Here is an 18979-nt window from a genome sequence, read left to right on the forward strand (position 1 = left end):
CAAGCTGGGCTTGGGGGTATGCCGACTTCTAGCTCAGTGTCTCAGACGACCAGGAGACTCCTGCAGCCCCCTGTCTGCCTTCTTTTCACAGACCCTGATTTTTCCATGGAACAGCAGCTTGGGATGGTCTTGTAGCAAAGTCATGTCTTTTTTAACCATGTCCTTTTTCAACCAGGTGCAAGGGTCACCCTGCTGTCAGTCAAGCCGCCGTCAACTCCAACAAAATGGAAACTTGGAGAAATGTGCCTGTGGTCCAGGGAGCTCTCCCCAGGCCCACCAGCCACAGAAGATCAGGGACCGCTTTGGGTTTTGCAGGTGGGATACACGCAAGCCCCCCAGCCAGAGCCAATGTGGAGATTCTGAAGGACTGACCCACCTGGACTTTATATTAGTCAGAGGGTCCAGAGGGTCCAGGAGGCAGTTTTACTGGGCACCGATGGTGACTGCTGGAGAGCTGGCTGCCTCATCCTCCTGGGGGGTGAGGGCTCCAGAAAGGCTTGACCATGGGAGGGGCCACCCACCCACTCCACCCTGAGTATTTAACATGGTGGTATCAGCTGTGGGGGGAGAGGGACACCCATGGAAAGGACAGGGCAGTAGGTTAGTGGGTAAGTGTAATGGCTAGAAAGCACCTAAAGGAACAGCAAGAAGAGCTCCAGAAAAGTTAAGCACTCTTTCTGCTCCTCTCTGATTTTTTGAGATGTTTAAAAAAAAAATCTTTAAGAAGCAAAAGCCCTCCAGATCCCTCCATCGGGTGGCTGTTGCCAGGCTCAATCTGGAGGATGGTGTCTCTAGTGCTCAATGCTTGACAAAGAGAAGGCAGGCCTTTTTCTGGAATCTCAGGCTGGCTCCTCCTCCTCCAGCAGAGCTCATCAAGGGCACTGACCCTCCCCAAAGGCAGAGGCTCCCCCAGCCTAAGTGATTGTGGGCAGCGCCAGCCAGGCTGGGGGCTCAGCAGTTGAGTAAGAACAAGTAATCCGGTAGTTCTGAGCCCTATTTTGGATGGTGAAATGTGCCATTACCTGCCTTTTCACCAAGGCCTGCCTCTTCACCCTCAACCTTCACCGTCCTAAAGATGCCAAGGCCATTTCTTCACCCACAGTCATGTCGAATCGGCCGGCCTAGGTCCGAGGGCGAGGAGGAATAAACAACCAGAGGCAACCTGGAGTCGGTGATGTGAGCTCATTAAAAAATTCTGTGCTCATTAGAATGTTGATATTTGTTTTACTTGAAAATACAGACCATTTTTAGCCAAGCCTCAGAAACTAGAAAGACCCCAGGCCTTGGTACAAGGGCAGGGCAGAGGGGGTCTCAGCTAACTCCATCTTAGGCACTGGGTTTCTGGCTGAGCAGGATGTGGGGGAACTTGATCCGATCCCCAGACTTCTCTGACTCAGAGGAGAAAAGGTGATTGCGCGAGGGAGGAGATGTGGTACAGCAGAGAGAACACTCTGGGAGCCAACCCTTCCAACGACTGGGCATGGCTTTGCCCTGGAGAGACCTGCTGTGTGGCCCTAGGCCAGCCGTTTGCCCTCTCTGGGCTGCTTTCCTCATCTGTAGAACAACGGGGGCAGCTGCTCTTTAAGGCCCTGTGGCACAGCCTCTACTCATGCAAGCAAGGCCTGGCTTTTCAGGGATGAGCAGGCTTGATGTGGACCCTGAGGTGCCTACATCAGGTCAAAACGCAAGGCCCCTTCAGTGGTTTGTCCTGAGGCCCCGAGCCCCTGGGCAGGGCCCAAGGAGAAACTGCCCCTGCTCTGTCCTATCTGGGGTGGAGATACTACAAGAGGGTGAGGGGCCTGGGACCGGGCCATACTCCAACAAAGCATTGGAGCTCAATTTCCAAAGAATCTGCACTCCAAGAGTGTATGAGGGAAGCCACGGGCTTCCCTGGCCACAGTGTGATTCTGACTGGCAGGAGGAGAGTGGGATAGCGGTTAATATTTACAGTTACTACAGATGACTTTCCTAAAGTACCCACAAACAGAAGTATATATATTTATATTTATACATACACACACACACATACACACACACACACACATATATATATAGTACTTAATTAGATGCTCTATCAGAGAAAGCAAAAACCTACTATTTCCTCCTCTAGCAGCTTCTCTCTGTCCCATCACAGAATCCCTTAGAGCCACTTGGCATGGCCTCCTGCCCAGTGCCCATCACCAGGGGAGTCAACGGGGCATGCACGTGGTCCCCCTCCGTGGCCCCGGCTCCCTGTCCGTGCGGTGATATGGACCGGGGCCTCCCAGAGCTACCACGGGAGAAGGCTGTCCTCTCTCTCCTGCGCCGTCAGCACTGCCAGGTTCAAATGCACTCGGCTCAGGTCCCTGCGGCCAGGCTGACGGGAGCACGCTGCCCAAGCAGTCCCCAGGCACCGGGAAATGACAGGCAACAGGTGGGAGAATACCTTCCGAGCAGGGCTTTTCCACAGGGGCAGTGAGGTGGAGTGGGGCCTGGGCGGGGCCTGGACGCGTCTCAGCCCTCCAGGGGGTCGGCCTTTCCTGAAGGGCAGGTGCAACAGCCATTTCCCAAGGCGATTAGGAGGCCCACGGCCTGCGGTGCTGCCTTTCAGCGTCTGCCGCAGAGGGGAGGAAATCCCTGGCGGAGGCCCTCCCCGTGCCCCCCGGTACAGCCAAGACCCCTGGCAGGGCGGCTCGTGGAGAGCTATTTGTAGGGCCGCAGGAACCGGGACACTTTGGAGCGTAGCAGCTTGATGAAGGACCGGGGGAACATCTCCTTGGACTCCTGGGCCGTGTACTTGAAGTAGTTCTGGGGGTGTGCCAGCACGTCAAACAGGGCCTGGATCAGCTTCTTGTCCTGCAAGAAGCGGCGAGGCTGGGGTGAGCTGGGGTGCCCGTCACAACCCAGGGCTCTGCCGAGGCCTGTAGGTGTCTGTGAGGCCAAGAAGGGGGAGGTGGGCTGGCGGGTGGTTTCAGGGGTCCACAGGCCCTCCGTGCCAAGAAGAGGCTTACTTTCACTGGTTTTACTGTTGGGGTTCCAATCATATTTTGTTAAAAAATAGTTCTGCTGCCAAAGGAAAAGTAAGGTTGAGAACCAGAGAGGCCCAGGGCCTAGGCCCTTTACCTGGCAGACCTGGGTGCAGAATCGTAGTGCCACCACCTACTCTAGCTCCTGTCCCGTGGGAGGACACAGCTGTTTCAATCGTCATGAGGACAACGGGGATAAGACCCTCCCCTGGGGCTGGCATCAAGATGACGAGAGTAAAGAGCCTGGCACACAGGCCTGCTAGGAGGGTGGCAGCGGCACCCTGCCCGAGTGGCCTTTGGAGGGGGGATGCTCTATGCCTCAGCCCTGGTGAGCAGGTGCCCTTTCTGAGCCTCAGTGTCCTCCTCTCTGAAGTGAGGCAGCGAGGGCTGCCTTGGAGAAGAACCCCAAGTGGCAGATGGCAGATGGCAGAACCTGAGCAACCCGGTGGAGTGGCTCCTGGGAGTGCCCAGGGCCTGGCCAGGGAGGCCCTCCATGAGGCTGGCTCCCTTCAGCCAGAACAGGATGAAGAGGGAGTCCCATCTCAACAATTGAGTGGCTCCAGATAGCAGCAGCAGTGGCTGGATTCCACTAACTTAAAGGCACCACCCTGTAAAACCATCCCCATTTCACAGATGAGGAAAGTAAGGCTGGGAACAGCTAAAGAACCTGCCTGAGACTGAGGGCACGTTACCAGGCGCTGAGCTGCACCCTATCCCCCCCAGAGAGCCGGTCTCAGACCTTCAGGTCTGGAAGGGTGGACGTGCCAGACGCAGCCCCTGCCAGGCCTGCTGGACTCTAGGTCTACCTCCGCCTGTCCCATCACCACCCTCCATTCCTTGCTTTTCTAGGGGTCAGGGCGGGGGGCAGGGATGACCCTGGCTCACTACAGGCCACCATCCCAGGATTATGTGGATCCCCTTCCAGTAAAGAAACTCACTTTCAAAATTTCCTGGTGATTCTCAGAGGCGTACAACCGTCCATCGCGAACAATATCTTCTATTAATTGCTGGTAATCCTCTGGGAAACCCATCAGCAGGAAAGAAAGGAAGACAGAGGCCTTGAGACCCTACCCTCCTCCTGCTCATCTTCAGCCTCTGCCCCTGCCCCCCAGTCCCCAGGCTTTCACCTACGTGGCTGGGCCTCTGCCCCTTTGGGACTGGGGTCCCCTCCAGCCACACATCTGCTGTGGGCCCTCCTTTGGTTAGCAAGAAAATCCCTCTTTAACCTTCGGAATTCTGAAGCCTGCAGACATCATGAATTGCTGCCTCATCCGGGCCACCTTGTACCCCTCTGCCCCCACTCCCAGGTGGCCCCCTTACCATCGTAGGTGACATAGGGCACTTGGAATCCTTTGCCGCTGTTGCCTTCATTGGATTTGAACTGGATCCAGAGCTTCCGGGAGCGGGAGGTGAAGGCGATGGGCCTTTCGTAGGTCTGACAGGTCTCATAGGTGGTGATGGATGTGGGGGAGGCTGTGAAGGATGCCCCAGATTGCTGAGCTGCCTGCAGACACGCAGCAGCTCACTGACCCCTGGCTGCTTGCCTCACCACCCAGGCAGCCATTGGGGCACCCATAGTGCCTGGTTCTCCCAAATGCTCCAAGCTCTTGTCTCTGTGCTGGTTCCCTTTGCTTGCATAACTTTGCCCAACTTCTGGTCAGTTCCTACGTATCCTTCGGAGACCCATTTCTGTGCCACCTCCTCCAAGGACCTCCCTGATGGCTCCATCCACACCTTAACAGGTTCCCACTCTGCTCTGGCAAACCCCTTATCACCCCCCCTCCCTACTTCTTGGCTTGTCACTGTCTCTCTCCAGCCAAATGCTCCCTGAGGATGGGGCTCGTGCCTGCCCCCAGCACAGAGCTCAGGGAGGGGGTGGGGGATGATCCAGCACAGACAAGCTGGGGTTGGAGGGTCAGATTTGGGCAGGCCTTGGTGGCCAGTCTGCTCTTGCAAGGATGAGCCTCCCTGGGAGGCTTTCCTGAGGAACCCCCTCTGTGGGAGAGGCAGGTCCTCCAGGAGCTCAGGCTTATGGCAGTCAGTAGAGAGGTGGATGCTGGGGGGCAGTGGGCTGGTGACCAGAGATGGTCTGGGCTAGGCCGTGTGACTATGGTCAGGCACTTGGCCTTTACGCCTCAATCCTCCCATGGGCACCCAGGGCTGCAGTGGCTAGGTCAGATGCGCCCACGGTAGCCAAGATGAGCTCAAGGATGGGAAGGTAGGGAAGGCTATCTGCGGACCCAGCCAAAGTCTTCCAGGGCTATGGGCAGGCCTGTCTTTGTGTGTGATGCGGGTGTGGTCCTCACTTCCTCCCTAGCGTGCTGACCTGGAGCTTGCTTCCCATCGGCCCCTGTGGCCCTTCAGCAGCAGGAGAGCCCTGCCTGAGTACACCAAGTGCACTGTGGGGTCCTGGGGCTCCCGGTTTTCTTGCTGCCCTGTTGTACCCTGCCAAGGGCCTGGGACCTCTGCTCAACCCTCCCTATCTGGTTGCTCCTCTGGGGCCTCACAGTATTCCCTGAGCGGGGGTGATGAACCTGAGTCTGGGGCTACAGGAGGGGAAGGGCCTGCGCATGAGCCCAAGCTGGGACATGGGTGCCTGGGTGTTAGGGCTAGCCAGTCCAGAGCATTGGGTCTGTGTGTGTAGGTGGTCTGGTCCCTCATCCCCCCAAGCCAGGCAGCGGGGTCTTACTCTGGATGGTAGGACAGGAAGGGTAGGAAGAGGGCTCTGCAAATGTAGGACCTGACCAGGTTCTGGTTCCCACACGCAGGGCACATGCTCAGCCTTCTGGACCTTTCCACAGAGCTCTGTTAAGGCCCAGATCCTGGAGAAGAGTGAAGCTGGGTTTAAGCCCGTGGCCTCTGGGCCCCGACGTGCACGGCCTTCTCCCTGGGTCTCAGACTCCCCAGCATCTTGGGCAGTGGCCCTGCCTGGTAGACCTGTGCTGAGGGGGTGGACTGGGTATGGCGGTGATGTGTCTCTCTGCCCTCTACCCAACACGTACCGCTCTTCCTCATGACCAGGACATCTCCGCACTCGTCCTCGATGGGCAGGAAGATCTCGGGGACCACGATGAGGATTCTGCGCTTGGGAGGTGGCGTGATGTGCCAGACGCACTCGGCATTGGCTGGGTAGTCACCAGGGTAGTTGGGGGACTCAATGTAGCCGGTGTAGTCACCGAGCTCGCCGCCACAGTGCTGGTCTGTGGGCATGGAAGCCCAGGCCTGGTCAGCCAGGCTGGACAGCCAGAGGCACTGGGTGGCTGGGTCTTGAATGGCTCCTCCTGGACCTAGCCTCTACCTAGTCTTCCTTTGCAGGCTTTCCGGGCCCTGGGCCATTCCTCCCTCTGGGACCCTGCCTGGGGGGCCCCTTTGGGGCTACGTGACTCTGGAGAGGCAGTTTATCCTTTCGGAAGTGCTGTTTGTCCTCGGAGGTCCAGCCCCAGTGGCTCCTTGGCTGCCCTGCTGGATGCAAGCTCACCCTATTTCTCCGTGGTCCTACAGAGAGCCCACCCCCTCTAGCAGGCCCTCTCCGAGCCCCTCCAGGCCATTAGCTCCCCAGGCATGCCCATGCTGCACCTCCTGGAACTGCATATCCAGCCTTAAGTGTGAAAACCCACGTGATCCCCAACTCCCCATTTTTCTCCATCTCTTCATCTGTTGGTTCATTTCCTCAGCACTTGCTGAGTGTCCACCAGCTGCCAGGCAGGGCCCCTCCCCCCAGGAGAGGCAGGAAGGCTCGGGAAAGACAGCACAAAGACAGACAGACAAGCAACATAGCAAGGAAAGTGGTAAGTGTTTTCCTTTCCTTTTTTATCTAACTAAATTTGTAGCCTTTAAGAGGCCAAATATGATGTTTTTAGGAGCTGTAAGGATTTCAGGCCTGAATTTTATCAAGTTAAATCACCTTTGTTACGCAAAGAGAATTAAAACAAATATATGTAATTTCGCCATAAAATCTCATTTTAAAATCCTCTTCTCACTTCAAAATTTCTGGGAAATATTTCATTTTCACCTTTAGCCTCCCAGAAACTTTCCACTGATCTGGCTTCCCCACTTTAACTCATTGGGATAGAAGGATTCTAAAAATGCTCTTTCAGCCGTTCGCCTGCTCTGAGGCTCCAGGAACAGAGAAAAGGGACAGCTGGGCAGAGGGGATTGCTGCCAGCTCTTGGATTGTATCCACTTCTCAGGGACTTTAGGTCATTTCAAACGCTACTGGCAGCCCAGGAAAGGGATAACTGCCTGAAAATTAATTGGATGGGTTAGCTGCTGGGATCATGTCACTTAGTGGGGTGAGCTAAGGTGGGAGCTTCCCTTCTGACCACTGGTTCATCAGGCTCAGGAGGGGTGTGGCGTGGCCTCGGGCACCCGCTGAGTGAGTGTGACAAGAAGGGAGGAGCCAACAGTTCCTTCACAGTCACGAAGTGAGATCAGAGGGCAGTCTACACCCCACCTTCCTCCATCCCCAACCCCGGGAAAGAATAGCACCCACTTTTGCAGTGTGTGACGTTGGTGGAGCCATCAAAGTCGGTGCTTGTGTTGCCAGGACAGGTGATGCAGTGATTCTGACCAAACTCAGGCTGGTAGGTGCCGACGGGGCAGCGGAGGCAGCGGTGGGTGCTGCTGTTGTAGTGGTGGCCGGGGGAGCAGTGCACTGCGGGGGGCCAACATGGGGGATGAGGGTGGGCCTCAAGGTCTACCTCAGGGGTGCTCTAGGCCTTCCCCAGGGACCTCTTGCCCTGACCCCAGTCCCTGAATCAGCTGACCTTCATCCTTGCCCCTCCCAGAACCAGGAGTGTGTATAACAAACAAGGTGCTGCATGGTGCCCAGGATTCTGCAGGGAGTGATAGGGGCTGAGTCCTGTCTTCCTGCATGTGTCCAGAGCACGGGGGATGGATGGGAGGCTGGGTGGGGATTCCAAAGGGGGAGTCCAGAGGCCTCCGAGGAGACTGGTGGGCAAACCTGGGTGGAGGCTGGCTGCAGGCTGGAGGGAGTGGGGTCTATAGCACAAGCCCTGGGCGGGCACAGGAGGGTTGGGGCTGGTGGGTTTGAGGAGTACTGTGCAGGCCTGTGAACCAGAGAGGAGGTCCAAGGCAGTGGGGGAGACAGTGGAGGGCCAAGGGCTGGCAGGGTCGCAGCTGGCCGGGCCACTGAGAGAGAGTAACAGAGCTGCCTTAGGTGCTCTTGGACCCGGGGGCATCAAAGGGACTCCAGTGCGGCCAGGAGAGCAGGCAGGATGCGGCTGCAGCGATTCAGGGGACAGGCCAAGGTGCCAGTGGGGAGTGGGGAGAAGTCGCTGACATCTGGAGCTGACCAGATATGAGGGGAGGGAGAGGAGTCAGGGACCCTGAGGTTTCAGGCCCAGGCAGCTGGTGGCTGGAACTGCCATGAAGTGGGGTTAGGCTTGGGGGGCAGGTGGGGAGCAGGCTCGGGGCTGAGGTGTGGCTCTGGGAAGGTGAAGACTGAGGTGCTCCTGAGAGGCCACGTGGAGCTGCTGAGCTGGCAGGTGGGTGAGTGTGGCGTTCAGGGAGAGGCTGGATGGAGACAGCAAGGTGGGGGCACCAAGGAGGAGCAGACCAGGTGGGTCTAGACACCAGAGGGCGCGGGGCCAAGGAAGGACCAGGAAAGGAGACTGAGAAGCAGCAACCAGGGCGGCTGCAGAACCAAACAGGAGGGTGGCATTCTGGAAGCTGAGAGGGTTCCAGGGTCAAATACAGACTGAGCAGTGATTCTGGCTTTAGCAACTTAGGCTTCTGAGTCGACTTAATGGGAGCCATTTCTGGGGAGCAGCTGGGGGACCATCTGAGTGCAGTGGGATTAGGAGAGAATGGGAGGAGAGGGAGTGGAGACAGCGAGGACAGATGCCTCTTTCACCAAGGTTGGTGAAGGGAAAGGAACATGCAGGAGCTGTAGGTGGAGGCATAGAGTGTGGTGGTGGCTGTTTTTAAGGAAAAGAGAATTAAGAGCAGCTTAGGCGCTCACGGGAATATTTGCAGAAATATCCCCAAAGACGGGTTTGGGGGGGGGCAGTAGAGTATGGTGGGTGGACTGCTTGTGGGTGGCCAGGCAGGGGTCTGGGGGCAGCTGGGAAGACTTCTTTGGGTGGCTTCTAATCTTGCAGTCAAAGGGGGAAAAAGTGTCCTAAGCTGAGAGTGAGGCATGGGAGGGGGCTTGTGAATGAGGAGAGGGAAGGAGCATCTGGGAGGGGGAGGGGGAGTGGGAGAAAGTGGGTGATGGCCACCATGAAGTTCCCTCACCCTCCTGCCCTCCCACACTCCCACCCTCCTACCCTCCTCTGACAAACAGCTTAAATATCTCCTGCCAGACAAGCCCTCCCCAAGCACATCCTTGGTCCTCTCCCTGCCCCAGGGCTCCCCTTCTTGCTCCACTCCCCTTTTGGCACCAACCCAGCCCCCTCCCAGCCATGCTCCCTCGCCTTGCCTGCCTCTCCTCCTTGGTGCCAGGGCCCTTCCGGGAAGGTTCCCTGGGGTCCCTGCCCCATTCTGTGGCCAGGGCCATCTCTGATGCCTGCTTTAGAGGCTGTCACATGGAGGGATGGGGGGTCTTCAGGGAGATTGGGTGTGAACAGTCAACCCTGCCATCCAGGGAGGGGTGTGCTCACCTTTGGTCTCGCAGTCCTGGAAGGCAGTGGCAGACTCGTGCTTGGTGAGCAGCCCCCCTCCACAGGGGAAACAGCCCGTGCGCCCTGGGTCTGGCTGGTAAGTGCCCACAGGACAGGCCTGGCAGGGCTTGAAGCCGTCAGCCGAGAAGAAACCTGGGGAGCACTGGCCTGGAAATCAAGGGTCCTGGCTCAGGCTGGCAGGAGGGCAGGGCTGTGGCTGAAGGTGGGGGTGGGCCCAAGTTCTGTTCATGGCCTGACCCCCAAAAAGGCACAGGGGCAGCAAGGTCCAGGCAGACCACTGAGGCTGGGGTGGCGGGAGGCTGGTCCCCTAGTTGGTGCTGCTCACTGTGTGGCCTGGGCCCAGAAGAGCTACAGGTTGGAGAGTGAGAGGGCACAGGCTGCTATCTGCTGCTGAGCTGGGAAATGCAGTCCCCAGGAGATCTGGCAGACGGTCATGGATCTCAGAAGCATTCTCCTCATGGCCAGGCCACTCCAGAGTCTTTACCTGAGCACCTGGGGCTGGGAGACCTGACCTGAGAAGGCTGCAGGTCTGACTGCTACCTCCTCTATCTGCAGGGCTGGGCCAGGGAAGAGAGAATGTTCTAACACTTTAGCAGCATGTCAGGGGGCAGAGGGCACTCTGGCATCGAGTGAGGCTGGGTTTGGGGTCCTCTCAGCCTAGACCCTACAGTTCCTGGCTTCTGACCCAGTGGCCACGCTGCGTTCTCCCACAGTCCCGAGTCCTCCCTGGGAGGGAGGCCGTTCTCCTTCAGGGCTGCAGCCAGAGGGCTGGGCTCCCAGCTCGCCTGCCCCATGGCTCTCCAGACCCATTAGGCCCCCTCATAGCTGCCACACATGTCTCAGGATGGGAGCCTGACCTCACCTGTCCTTCTGGGTGACTCCTGCAAGGGCCCAGAAAGGGGGGCTGACGGAGAGGCTGTGGATCCTTTCACAGGTGAGGCCAATGGAGAGTAAGTGGAAAAACTCTTTGTAAACCAAACTGCTTGGTGAATGGAAAGAGGGCTTTCCAAACCATCAATAGGGCAAACTGTAAAGTTCTTTGTGTAGGGCCAAGTATCTGCCCAAGTATCAAGCCTACTTCAGAAGGCATTTTGATGAGGACAGAATGCTGTATAGAATGGAAACTGGTCAACCATAGATTTTATGTCCCTCCACTATAACCTGTGTGTTGAGTAACAAGTGGTAAGTGTTTATAAACTGTAAGTCCTTTCTAAACTGTATGGTGCAAAATTTAAAAGCACAATGAATGAAGTAAAGTGCTTGTTGACTCTACTGTCCTCTGAAGCATGTGGAAGGCTTTGGAATCCACACTGACTTTTATAAGCAACAATTGCAATGAAACTGAAAAAGGCTTTGGAAATGGCAAAGAGCTTTACAGAACATCATGTCTTATAGCCACATGAAGCCTCTGGACCTTTGCCTTTGGGAGCGTCGGTGGAGAACCCCTCCTCCCAGGGTGCACCCACACTTGCCTCCACATTCGGATACGTTGCGGGCACCAGCCAGGCCGAGCCCATCGCTGCTGGGGCATGGTGTGCAGCTGAGCTGGCCTTCCATGTCCTGGTAGGTCCCTGGAGCGCACGGTGCACACTGGCTGAGCTCGCCACTGAAGTAGGTGCCAGGCCCACAGGTCACTGCGCAGGCAGAGAGGAGGGGTGGCTGGGGGCACCTCTGGCTCCTGTGTGCAAGCCTGAAGCCCAGGCTCTCCTGCCAGATGGGGCACAGACCTTATCTCTTGTGGTTCAGAGGGCACAGGTGGGCCCCGGGTGGACTCCAGACATGTACCAGAAGAGCCCAGTTTAGGGACCAGGCAGCAGCCATCTGGGAGGACCCTGGAGGCCTAAGTGGCCTCTTTACCACTCTGGAGCTGCTCCTTCTCAGGGCTCCCTGCAGACCCCTCTGGCTCAGCCCCTTTGTAAATGCCTCTAGCTCTGCCAGACCTTGGTTCACTCTGGTGAGGCCAGACCCAGGCAGATCTCACGTCCTGGCCTCTCAGGCCTGTTTACCCAACTGCCTCAACCTGGAGTGTTTCCACTTAGATGGCCCAGGGTCATCTCATCCACAAGCCCTTCACTCTCTTCCCTCCCCTGTGTGGTAGAGTTGATACCCCAGGACATGGGGGTTGCGGAGGCTTGGAGGATGAGGATGGTGGGCTGTAAGTGGGAGGGTGTGAGAAAGGTGGGCTGCGGAGAGAGTCAGCATGGTTGGGAGACTAGTTAATGAGCTGATAAGTAAACTGCTGAGTAAATAAGTAAACTCATGTGTAAGTAAGTAAACTGAGCAACTAAGTCAACTGAGTAAATTAAGGAGAAAGGGAGCCAAGTTTCTCATGGGCACAAACAAGGAAAAGGCAATGGTTTGAATGAACCATCAGGTACTGAACTGGAATAGGGAGTATCAGTATGAACTCAGAGTTTTATAACAGACACACACAGTTACAGAAATAGTACAGATGCGTGTGTACGTGTGTTTGTGTGCACACATGTACACACACAAAGATCTGCTGACTCTGTGGTCAGGTAGCAGTGACACCCAGCAGCAGTGAGACTCTGCAAGAACCAGGACTCGATGGTTTACCCCTACCTCACACCTGGTGCAGCCCATGTGCCACTCCCAGGGGCTGCGCAAGCCACCAGCCGTCACCTGGACCCTGTGGGCTATCCTGCCTCCAGGCTCTCCCCTCCAACCACCGAGGGCTGTCAGGACCGAGCAGCAGGGTCTGCCTGGCTTCCCACGTGTCCCTCCTGGACGGCCCTCGGGTCTCTCACGCAGGATCTGGCCCTTCTGGTCGACTTCTATGCTGACTCCAGCCTCCCTGACTCCTGTCACCCCTTGGTGACAGTGCGTATCTCCTCGTCTGGAAGCCTTCTCTAAGCAACCCTCCTTGCTGAGCTAGGGGGTAGATGCCTGCTCTGGGACCCATGACCCTTCCGCCCTGCCCTGTCCTCTCCCTGACCCCACCCATCCCTAGGATCGAGGAGTCCATGCTCTTTACTGACACTTCTGACCATGGGCACACCTGTTCTTCCTTCTGTGGGCCTTTCTCACAGGTTTTGGGGTATCTTTGACCCCTCACACCCAAGCCACCTCCTGCTCCCAGGGCAGGCAGAACATGTCCACCCCCTACCCCTCGTGAGTGGAGGGAAGTACAGAGGAGGCTGTGTGCCAACATGCTTGGGCCATGGCCAAGACTCACCACACTTGGCATCTTGGGGCACTCGTCCTGGGCCACATGTCCCCTGCCCTTCCGTGGCTTTGGCTGGCCGCTGGGCCACCTCGTACTCAGTGCCTGAGACCTGCACGAAGAACTGCTGCCGGTTGACGGACTTCCGCAGGGTCTTGATGGCAGCCTGTAAGCTCTGCTCAGCTCGCCTCTGCATGCATTCCGCTTCACAGCTGTCTGCAGAGGTGAGTGAGACCGGGAAAGAATAACGACACCCCGGCAACCGCACCCTGTTCTGAGCCGCCGTTCACTGCAGGATTTCCTCACCGGGTCAGAGCAATGTGCCTGGCATGCCCATAGACAGAGGAGAGGACCGAGGCTTGGCAAGATGGGACTTACCCAAGGCCATGTGACAGAGCTGAGCATAGAGCTAGACCTCCGCTGACAGCATCACAGTACCTACCTGGGCACAACTCACCAAGGGGGCTTCTCCCAGCCACTCAACACTTCGGCCCCTGCCTTGCCAGCCTCCCCCATCCCAACTTCCAGCACCCAACCCTCCCTGTGAACTCTACTTTCTAGCCACCCTACCTGACTCACTGTTTCCTGAGCACATCCTTCTGTCTCTGATCTCTGTGCCCCTGCTGATGCTATTTCCTTGCCTGAAGTGCCATTTCCTGCCCCCTCTGCCACCTGATGAGCTTTGATTTCAAGCCCTGGCACCTTTCCCCTGTGTGTTCTCACGCATTGCCTGTCTAATGCCCTGCCCCAGTTCGGGAGCTCCACCAGAGCAGGGACCATGGTTTGGCCGCCTTTCCACGGTGCCCAGCCCAGCCCAGGGTGGGAACACAAAGTATACATCTACTGGCAGGTCTCAACTCTTTTGTCACAACTGAACACTCACTGCTGGGAGGAAAGTGCTGATGTGTACCACAAACCAGCATTCTGCCTTCTGGAACTCGGGAAAGACAGGTCCTTGGCTCAGGCTTTCTGGAGTGGCTACAAGATCAAGCTTTTCAGGCCTTGGCCAGGGAGTAGAGGGGTGGATGGAGGCCCTGTGGCCTCTGTGTCCCTATGAGCCTTCCTCCTGTCAGTGCCCCTGGGCTGGTGGCTGTTTTCAGGCCTGGCACTGACCCTAACCAGCTCCCTCTCACTTGCCTACCTGGCCTCTTGAGCATCTTGTAGATGTGGCTTGGGTCGGAGCCCAGCTTCACACCCAGCAGACACCTGCCAGCCCTCCCAGTCTGATCTTCTCTTCAGCCCCAAGCAGGCCCATGAGGGAGCCCCTTACCCACCTGACGTCTTTTCCGTCTTTGCCTCAACCTCGAACTCCACCGTGAGGTGAGATACCTCCTTGGATGGGGACTTGCGGCCACGGCGCCTTTTCTTGGAGGAGTCACACCTGAGGGTCACCGAAGTCACATGGCAGTTGTCTGGGCAAGGAAAGAGACAAAGACAGCTGTGGCATGGCAAAGGTAGCTTGGGGCAGAGAGCAGGTCCTACTTAGGCACACAGAGAACTATGGGCAAGGTTCCCACTTTGCCTAACAGTCTGTGGTGCAGATGGGGAAACTGAGGCTGGAGAGGGCCTGGCACTTAGCCCTTCTGAGACCATTACCCACTGCACGTTGATACACCTGGGATACATGTGTTAATGACATGTTGCAGCACTGGCAACAGGGCTGGCTGCACAGGTTTGCCCTTGTAGGCTCTGACCCCCAGGTCAGGCCTATGGAGGGCTAAGAGTTTTGTCAGGTGTGAAGGGGGATATTAAGGCCTCTGTGGATCTTAGTGGACAGGCCTGGACTGTGTCTTCCTGGGCCCTTCTCACAAGCAGGCTTCCCCAGTGCTGCTCCCCCAGTTAGAACACTCTTCATAGACTCCTTTCATTCAGCATGAGCCCAGGCTACTTTGAGATCCCCTGCTCTGGCTGGGTGGGGCAGGGACCTACCTTTTTTCTCCAACACTGCCTGCTTCTGAGACTCCACTGTTGCTGATATATGTAGGCATGGCCCCCAGGCTCAGGGACCACTCTGGGGGACTCTCCTGTTGCCCCTGAATGGGTTGGTACCCAGGAGGCCCACTCACCCAGCAGAGGCTGCCGTGGGGCTTCCTTGGCTTGCTCCTGGCTGCGTGGCCGCAGATGGCACTTAGCATCTCTGATCTTGAAGCGGGCCTTCTGCTTGAGAGGGGTGGCAAGGGCATCTGGGAAAAGCCAAAATTCCCCCAGGTGGTGGCCTCTCCTGTGGATAAGGAGGTTGTGGGGGGCAGGGGCAGCCATAGGGGATGGCTGAGTGTGGGGGCTCCAAGCAGAACAAATCCATGGGGAGTTAGGGATGGGGACTGGTTTGGTTCACTCTGCTGTGGCAGCTGCCCCCTGCCTCATTTCTCTCCCAGCAAGGCCTGAGAATGGTGAAGGCATGGATGGTGGGGTCAGGCCCAAGCCCAGGGTGAGCCAGCCAGACACCTGGGGAGGAGGAAAGGAAGGCCTCCCACCTCTCAGCCATCCCCAAAGCTAAAAGGGGGCAGAATGGAAGAGAGAGGAAAGGAAGCAAGGAAGGGAAGGGGATTTGCAATAATACAGATGCCCAAAATTGGTGAGTCCTTTATACTGCAGATCACAGAACCTTACACTAAAGAATCCTACAATCACAGATGCATAAAATATAAACAAATTTGATCCTGTTACCCAGCCAACACCCTGAGAAAGAAAAGCTGCTGTAGACATGCCCCTGCTCCTAAGTGGAAGGAGTGTAACGCAGGCTGCATTAACTGACCATGGCGCTTAGTGAAGAGAGGCATGTGAGTATGGCAGGGTCTTAAGGGTAGCTTTGACAACCTATAAGATTCTACAACTAAATGTCACATTAGATGTAACTCACTGCACTGAAAGAGAGCCTGAGATCCAGGGACTCACAGCATGTCGGTGTCACCAAATGACTCTGGTACAGTAGCTAGAACTTCAGAGCTGGACAGGCCCTTCCCTGCTCCACTTCACCCAGGCTGAGACTTCTAGACCCTGCCCTGCTCTTAGCTCCCCAGGACCCTGGGCCATGCTGGGCAGGACCCAGAACAGGAAGTGACTCCGTGGGTTCTGCCTCCTCCCCTACCTTAGTAGGGTGTTGGATGTGAAGTCCCAGGGTCACCCAGACACGTGCGGCATGAAGAAGCCAAGGGTATACCTGAGCAGTTGGGCCCGGTGCTCGAGCTGGTGCTGTTGCGTTTCTGTGGTGTCTTGCCCTGGAGACCCGGAACACTGCAGCTCAGGAGGTAGCTGTTTTCCGAGTCTGCAGAAGGGCCAGTGGGTACAGTAGGCCTGGGTGCACTTCCCTTCCAGGGCCCCCAGACCCTGGGGCCTCAGAGTGACTGCTGAGTGTCGGATGAAAGTCAGGGCTGGCCCTTACGCAGGGTATTTTCTGCCACCTGGCCGCAAGGCACAAGTGGTCAGTAGGAATGAATTTATTGAGAACCCTGAGGCCAGAGAGCGCCAGACAGCCTCCCAGAACCACTGAGTGAGGCAAGGCCAGGAAGGGTCTGGGATTCCCAGATTAAGCTCTTTCCTGAAGAAGAGTGGGAGCAGTGGCTGGGCCCTGGAACCCCTTCTCCCCCCGCCCCTATCCCACCCTCAGCCAGTCTCTGTTTACCTGGCATGAAGAATGACTGAGCTGGGCAGGACAGAAAGCAGCTTTCCACACCACCCGCCTTGCTGCAGGAGAGCTGGGCCCGGGGTGAGGACTTGGCCCGTGCAAGGCACTTGCCCATCTCTGAGGAGAAGGAAGACATGAGAGAGGCCTTGACGGAGGCCAGGGTGGATGCTCTCTGGAGCTGGTAAGGCCCCTAAGCATGGATCAACAGGGAACCCATCCCACCTCCCTCCTGTAGCCACAGTGTCTTGTGGGAAGGGGCGTGGAGAGGGCAGGGTCCAGATCCATCAGGACATGTGGGGCACTGGGCCCAGGAAGATGCCTGCTCCCCCTGTCCCCTCCTGCTCAGACCCAGACCATGAGCTTGCCGAGGGCAGGTCTGGGTTCTCCGGAGTAGGTGTCCATTGTCCCTGCCCATTTGGGAACAGCAACTGCCTCAAGTAAACATTGGCTTCTTGGCAGTGATCCAGTCTCTCAGCTTGGGATGGTCATTAGGAACTGATATTTGAAGTTGTCCAAAAGTAAGTTCTTCACAATTTCTCATGTATTTATCTTTTGAGAATTAAAACAATTCTCCACACTCCTCAGAAAGGACTGACAGTTCTATAGCCAGGGTAACAAAAACACCAGAATTTAAAACTAACTGGTCAGTGACAACTAGCTCAAATAAACATGGCTCCGGAAGCCAAGTAACCAGTGGCAGCACCCCCCAGAGGACAGACGAGGGATGGGGAAGTCACTCCAGTGAGCAGGCTTCCAGAGCAGAGGGGAAGCCCCTCCTCTTTCTGAAACCAACACTCAGCTTGCTTTTGACTCCCACCAAAATCCTGCCACAATCTAAAACTCTTCCCCAATTCCTCAGCACAATCAACACTTGGATTTGTTCAGTGAGTGCCTGACAAATACAGCTGGCCCATCTTTAAATAAGCAGCAAATTCAGCTTTTTGGTTTCAGATAATGAGTGGTGGTCTTTTTTTTTTTAATTTTATTTCTTTAATTGACAAACCAAAACAACATACAAACATCAACATTCTTAACACACAAACATTCTATACATGGTGTATGATCAATGGCTCACAATGTCATCACATAGTAGTATATCCATCACCGTGATCAGAGTGGTGGTCTAATCTGTTGATAATTTTGGAGGTCCCATTGAGATTTTTAAAAAAATCCTGGCTCCCCAGTGCCCACAGATGTGTGTCCCAAAACCCTCTGTGCCCACATTTTGTCTGTCCTTCAGCTCTGCTTCTAGGAGAGTCTAGCTTCAGTGAAGATGTGAGCTCTCACTTGTTTCATTGAGCTCTCACTGCTAATTTATTTTGTTATCAAATAGATCTTTTTTTTAACCTTACATCAAGACTTTTTATTAAAACATTAAAAAAGACATTTTTCCACTTCACTATTATGTGAGCAGAAATTAACACATTTTTAGTTATGTCTTACAAAAATGTACTCTGCTTTTTTTATTTAAAAAATAATGTATTTTATAACTCTTAGTATTTTTTTCATTCTTATTTTGATCATCCCGTTTTACATATATAATCAGTACTTCACAACATCATCACACAGTTGCATATTCATCATCATGATCATTTCTTGGAACATTTTCATCTACTCAGAAAAAGAAATAAAATGGAAACAGAAAAAAATTTAAACATACCATACCCCTTACCCCTCCGTTTCATTGATCACTAGCATTTCAAACTAAATTTATTTTAACATTTGTTCCCCCTACTGTTTATTTTTATTTCATATGTTCTACTCGTCTGTTGACAAGGTAGATAAAAGGAGCATCAGACACAAGGTTTTCACAATCACTCAGTCACATTGTGAATGCTACATCATTATACAATCATCTTCAAGAAACATGGCTACTGGAACACAGCTCTACATTTTCAGGCAGTTCCCTCCAGCCTCTCGGTTACATTTGAATAACAAGGTGATAACTACTTAATGCGTAAGAATAACCTCCAAGATAACCTTTCGACTCTGTTCGGAATCTCTCAGCCATTGACACTTTGTCTCATTTCACTCTTCCCCCTTTCCGTCAAGGTTTTCTCAATCCCTTGATGCTGAGTCTCAGCTCATTCTAGGATCTGTCCTACGTTGCCAGGAAGGTCTACACCCGAGAGTCATGTCTCACGTAGACAGGGGGAGAGTGGTGAGTTTGCTTGTTGTGTTGGCTGGAGAGAGAGGCCACATCTGAGCAACAAAAGAGGTTCTCTTGGGGGTGACTCTAAGGCCTAATTTTAAGTAGGCTTGATCTATCCTTTGTGGGGTTAAGTTTCATATGAACAAACCCCAAGACTGGGAGCTCACCCTATAGCTTTGGTTGTCCACACTGCTTGTGAGAATATCAAGAATACAACTTGGGGAAGTTGAATTTTCCCCCTTTCTCACCACTTCTCTCTCTCTCTCTTTTTTTTTTTTTACATTTTTAATTGTGAAAAATAACATATGCAAAAAAGCAATAAATTTCAAAGTACATCGTAACAAGTAGTTATAGAACAGATTTCAGAGT

The 18979-nt window shown here is 54.9% G+C and overlaps 1 protein-coding gene across 5 annotated transcripts in view; it reads right to left on the reverse strand.

Annotated features, from left to right (window-relative positions):
* Positions 1 to 408: 408 nt before the first annotated feature.
* SCUBE1 (signal peptide, CUB domain and EGF like domain containing 1) overlaps positions 409 to 18979 on the reverse strand; it is a 165734-nt gene continuing 147163 nt past the window's right edge. For all 5 annotated transcript variants that reach the window (XM_077169101.1, XM_077169102.1, XM_077169104.1 and 2 more), the window contains 12 exons: positions 16456 to 16575; positions 15994 to 16098; positions 14900 to 15016; positions 14108 to 14245; positions 12846 to 13049; positions 11122 to 11283; positions 9629 to 9796; positions 7498 to 7659; positions 6008 to 6205; positions 4326 to 4478; positions 3944 to 4023; positions 409 to 2835 (listed from right to left, as the gene is read on the reverse strand). In XM_077169101.1, the coding sequence (XP_077025216.1) occupies positions 2683 to 2835; positions 3944 to 4023; positions 4326 to 4478; positions 6008 to 6205; positions 7498 to 7659; positions 9629 to 9796; positions 11122 to 11283; positions 12846 to 13049; positions 14108 to 14245; positions 14900 to 15016; positions 15994 to 16098; positions 16456 to 16575 (1760 nt within the window). In that variant the 3' untranslated portion in view covers positions 409 to 2682. The remainder of the gene's footprint in view (positions 2836 to 3943; positions 4024 to 4325; positions 4479 to 6007; positions 6206 to 7497; positions 7660 to 9628; positions 9797 to 11121; positions 11284 to 12845; positions 13050 to 14107; positions 14246 to 14899; positions 15017 to 15993; positions 16099 to 16455; positions 16576 to 18979) is intronic.

This window comes from Tamandua tetradactyla, chromosome 7 (assembly GCF_023851605.1).
Source record: "Tamandua tetradactyla isolate mTamTet1 chromosome 7, mTamTet1.pri, whole genome shotgun sequence".
NCBI lineage: Eukaryota > Metazoa > Chordata > Mammalia > Pilosa > Myrmecophagidae > Tamandua > Tamandua tetradactyla.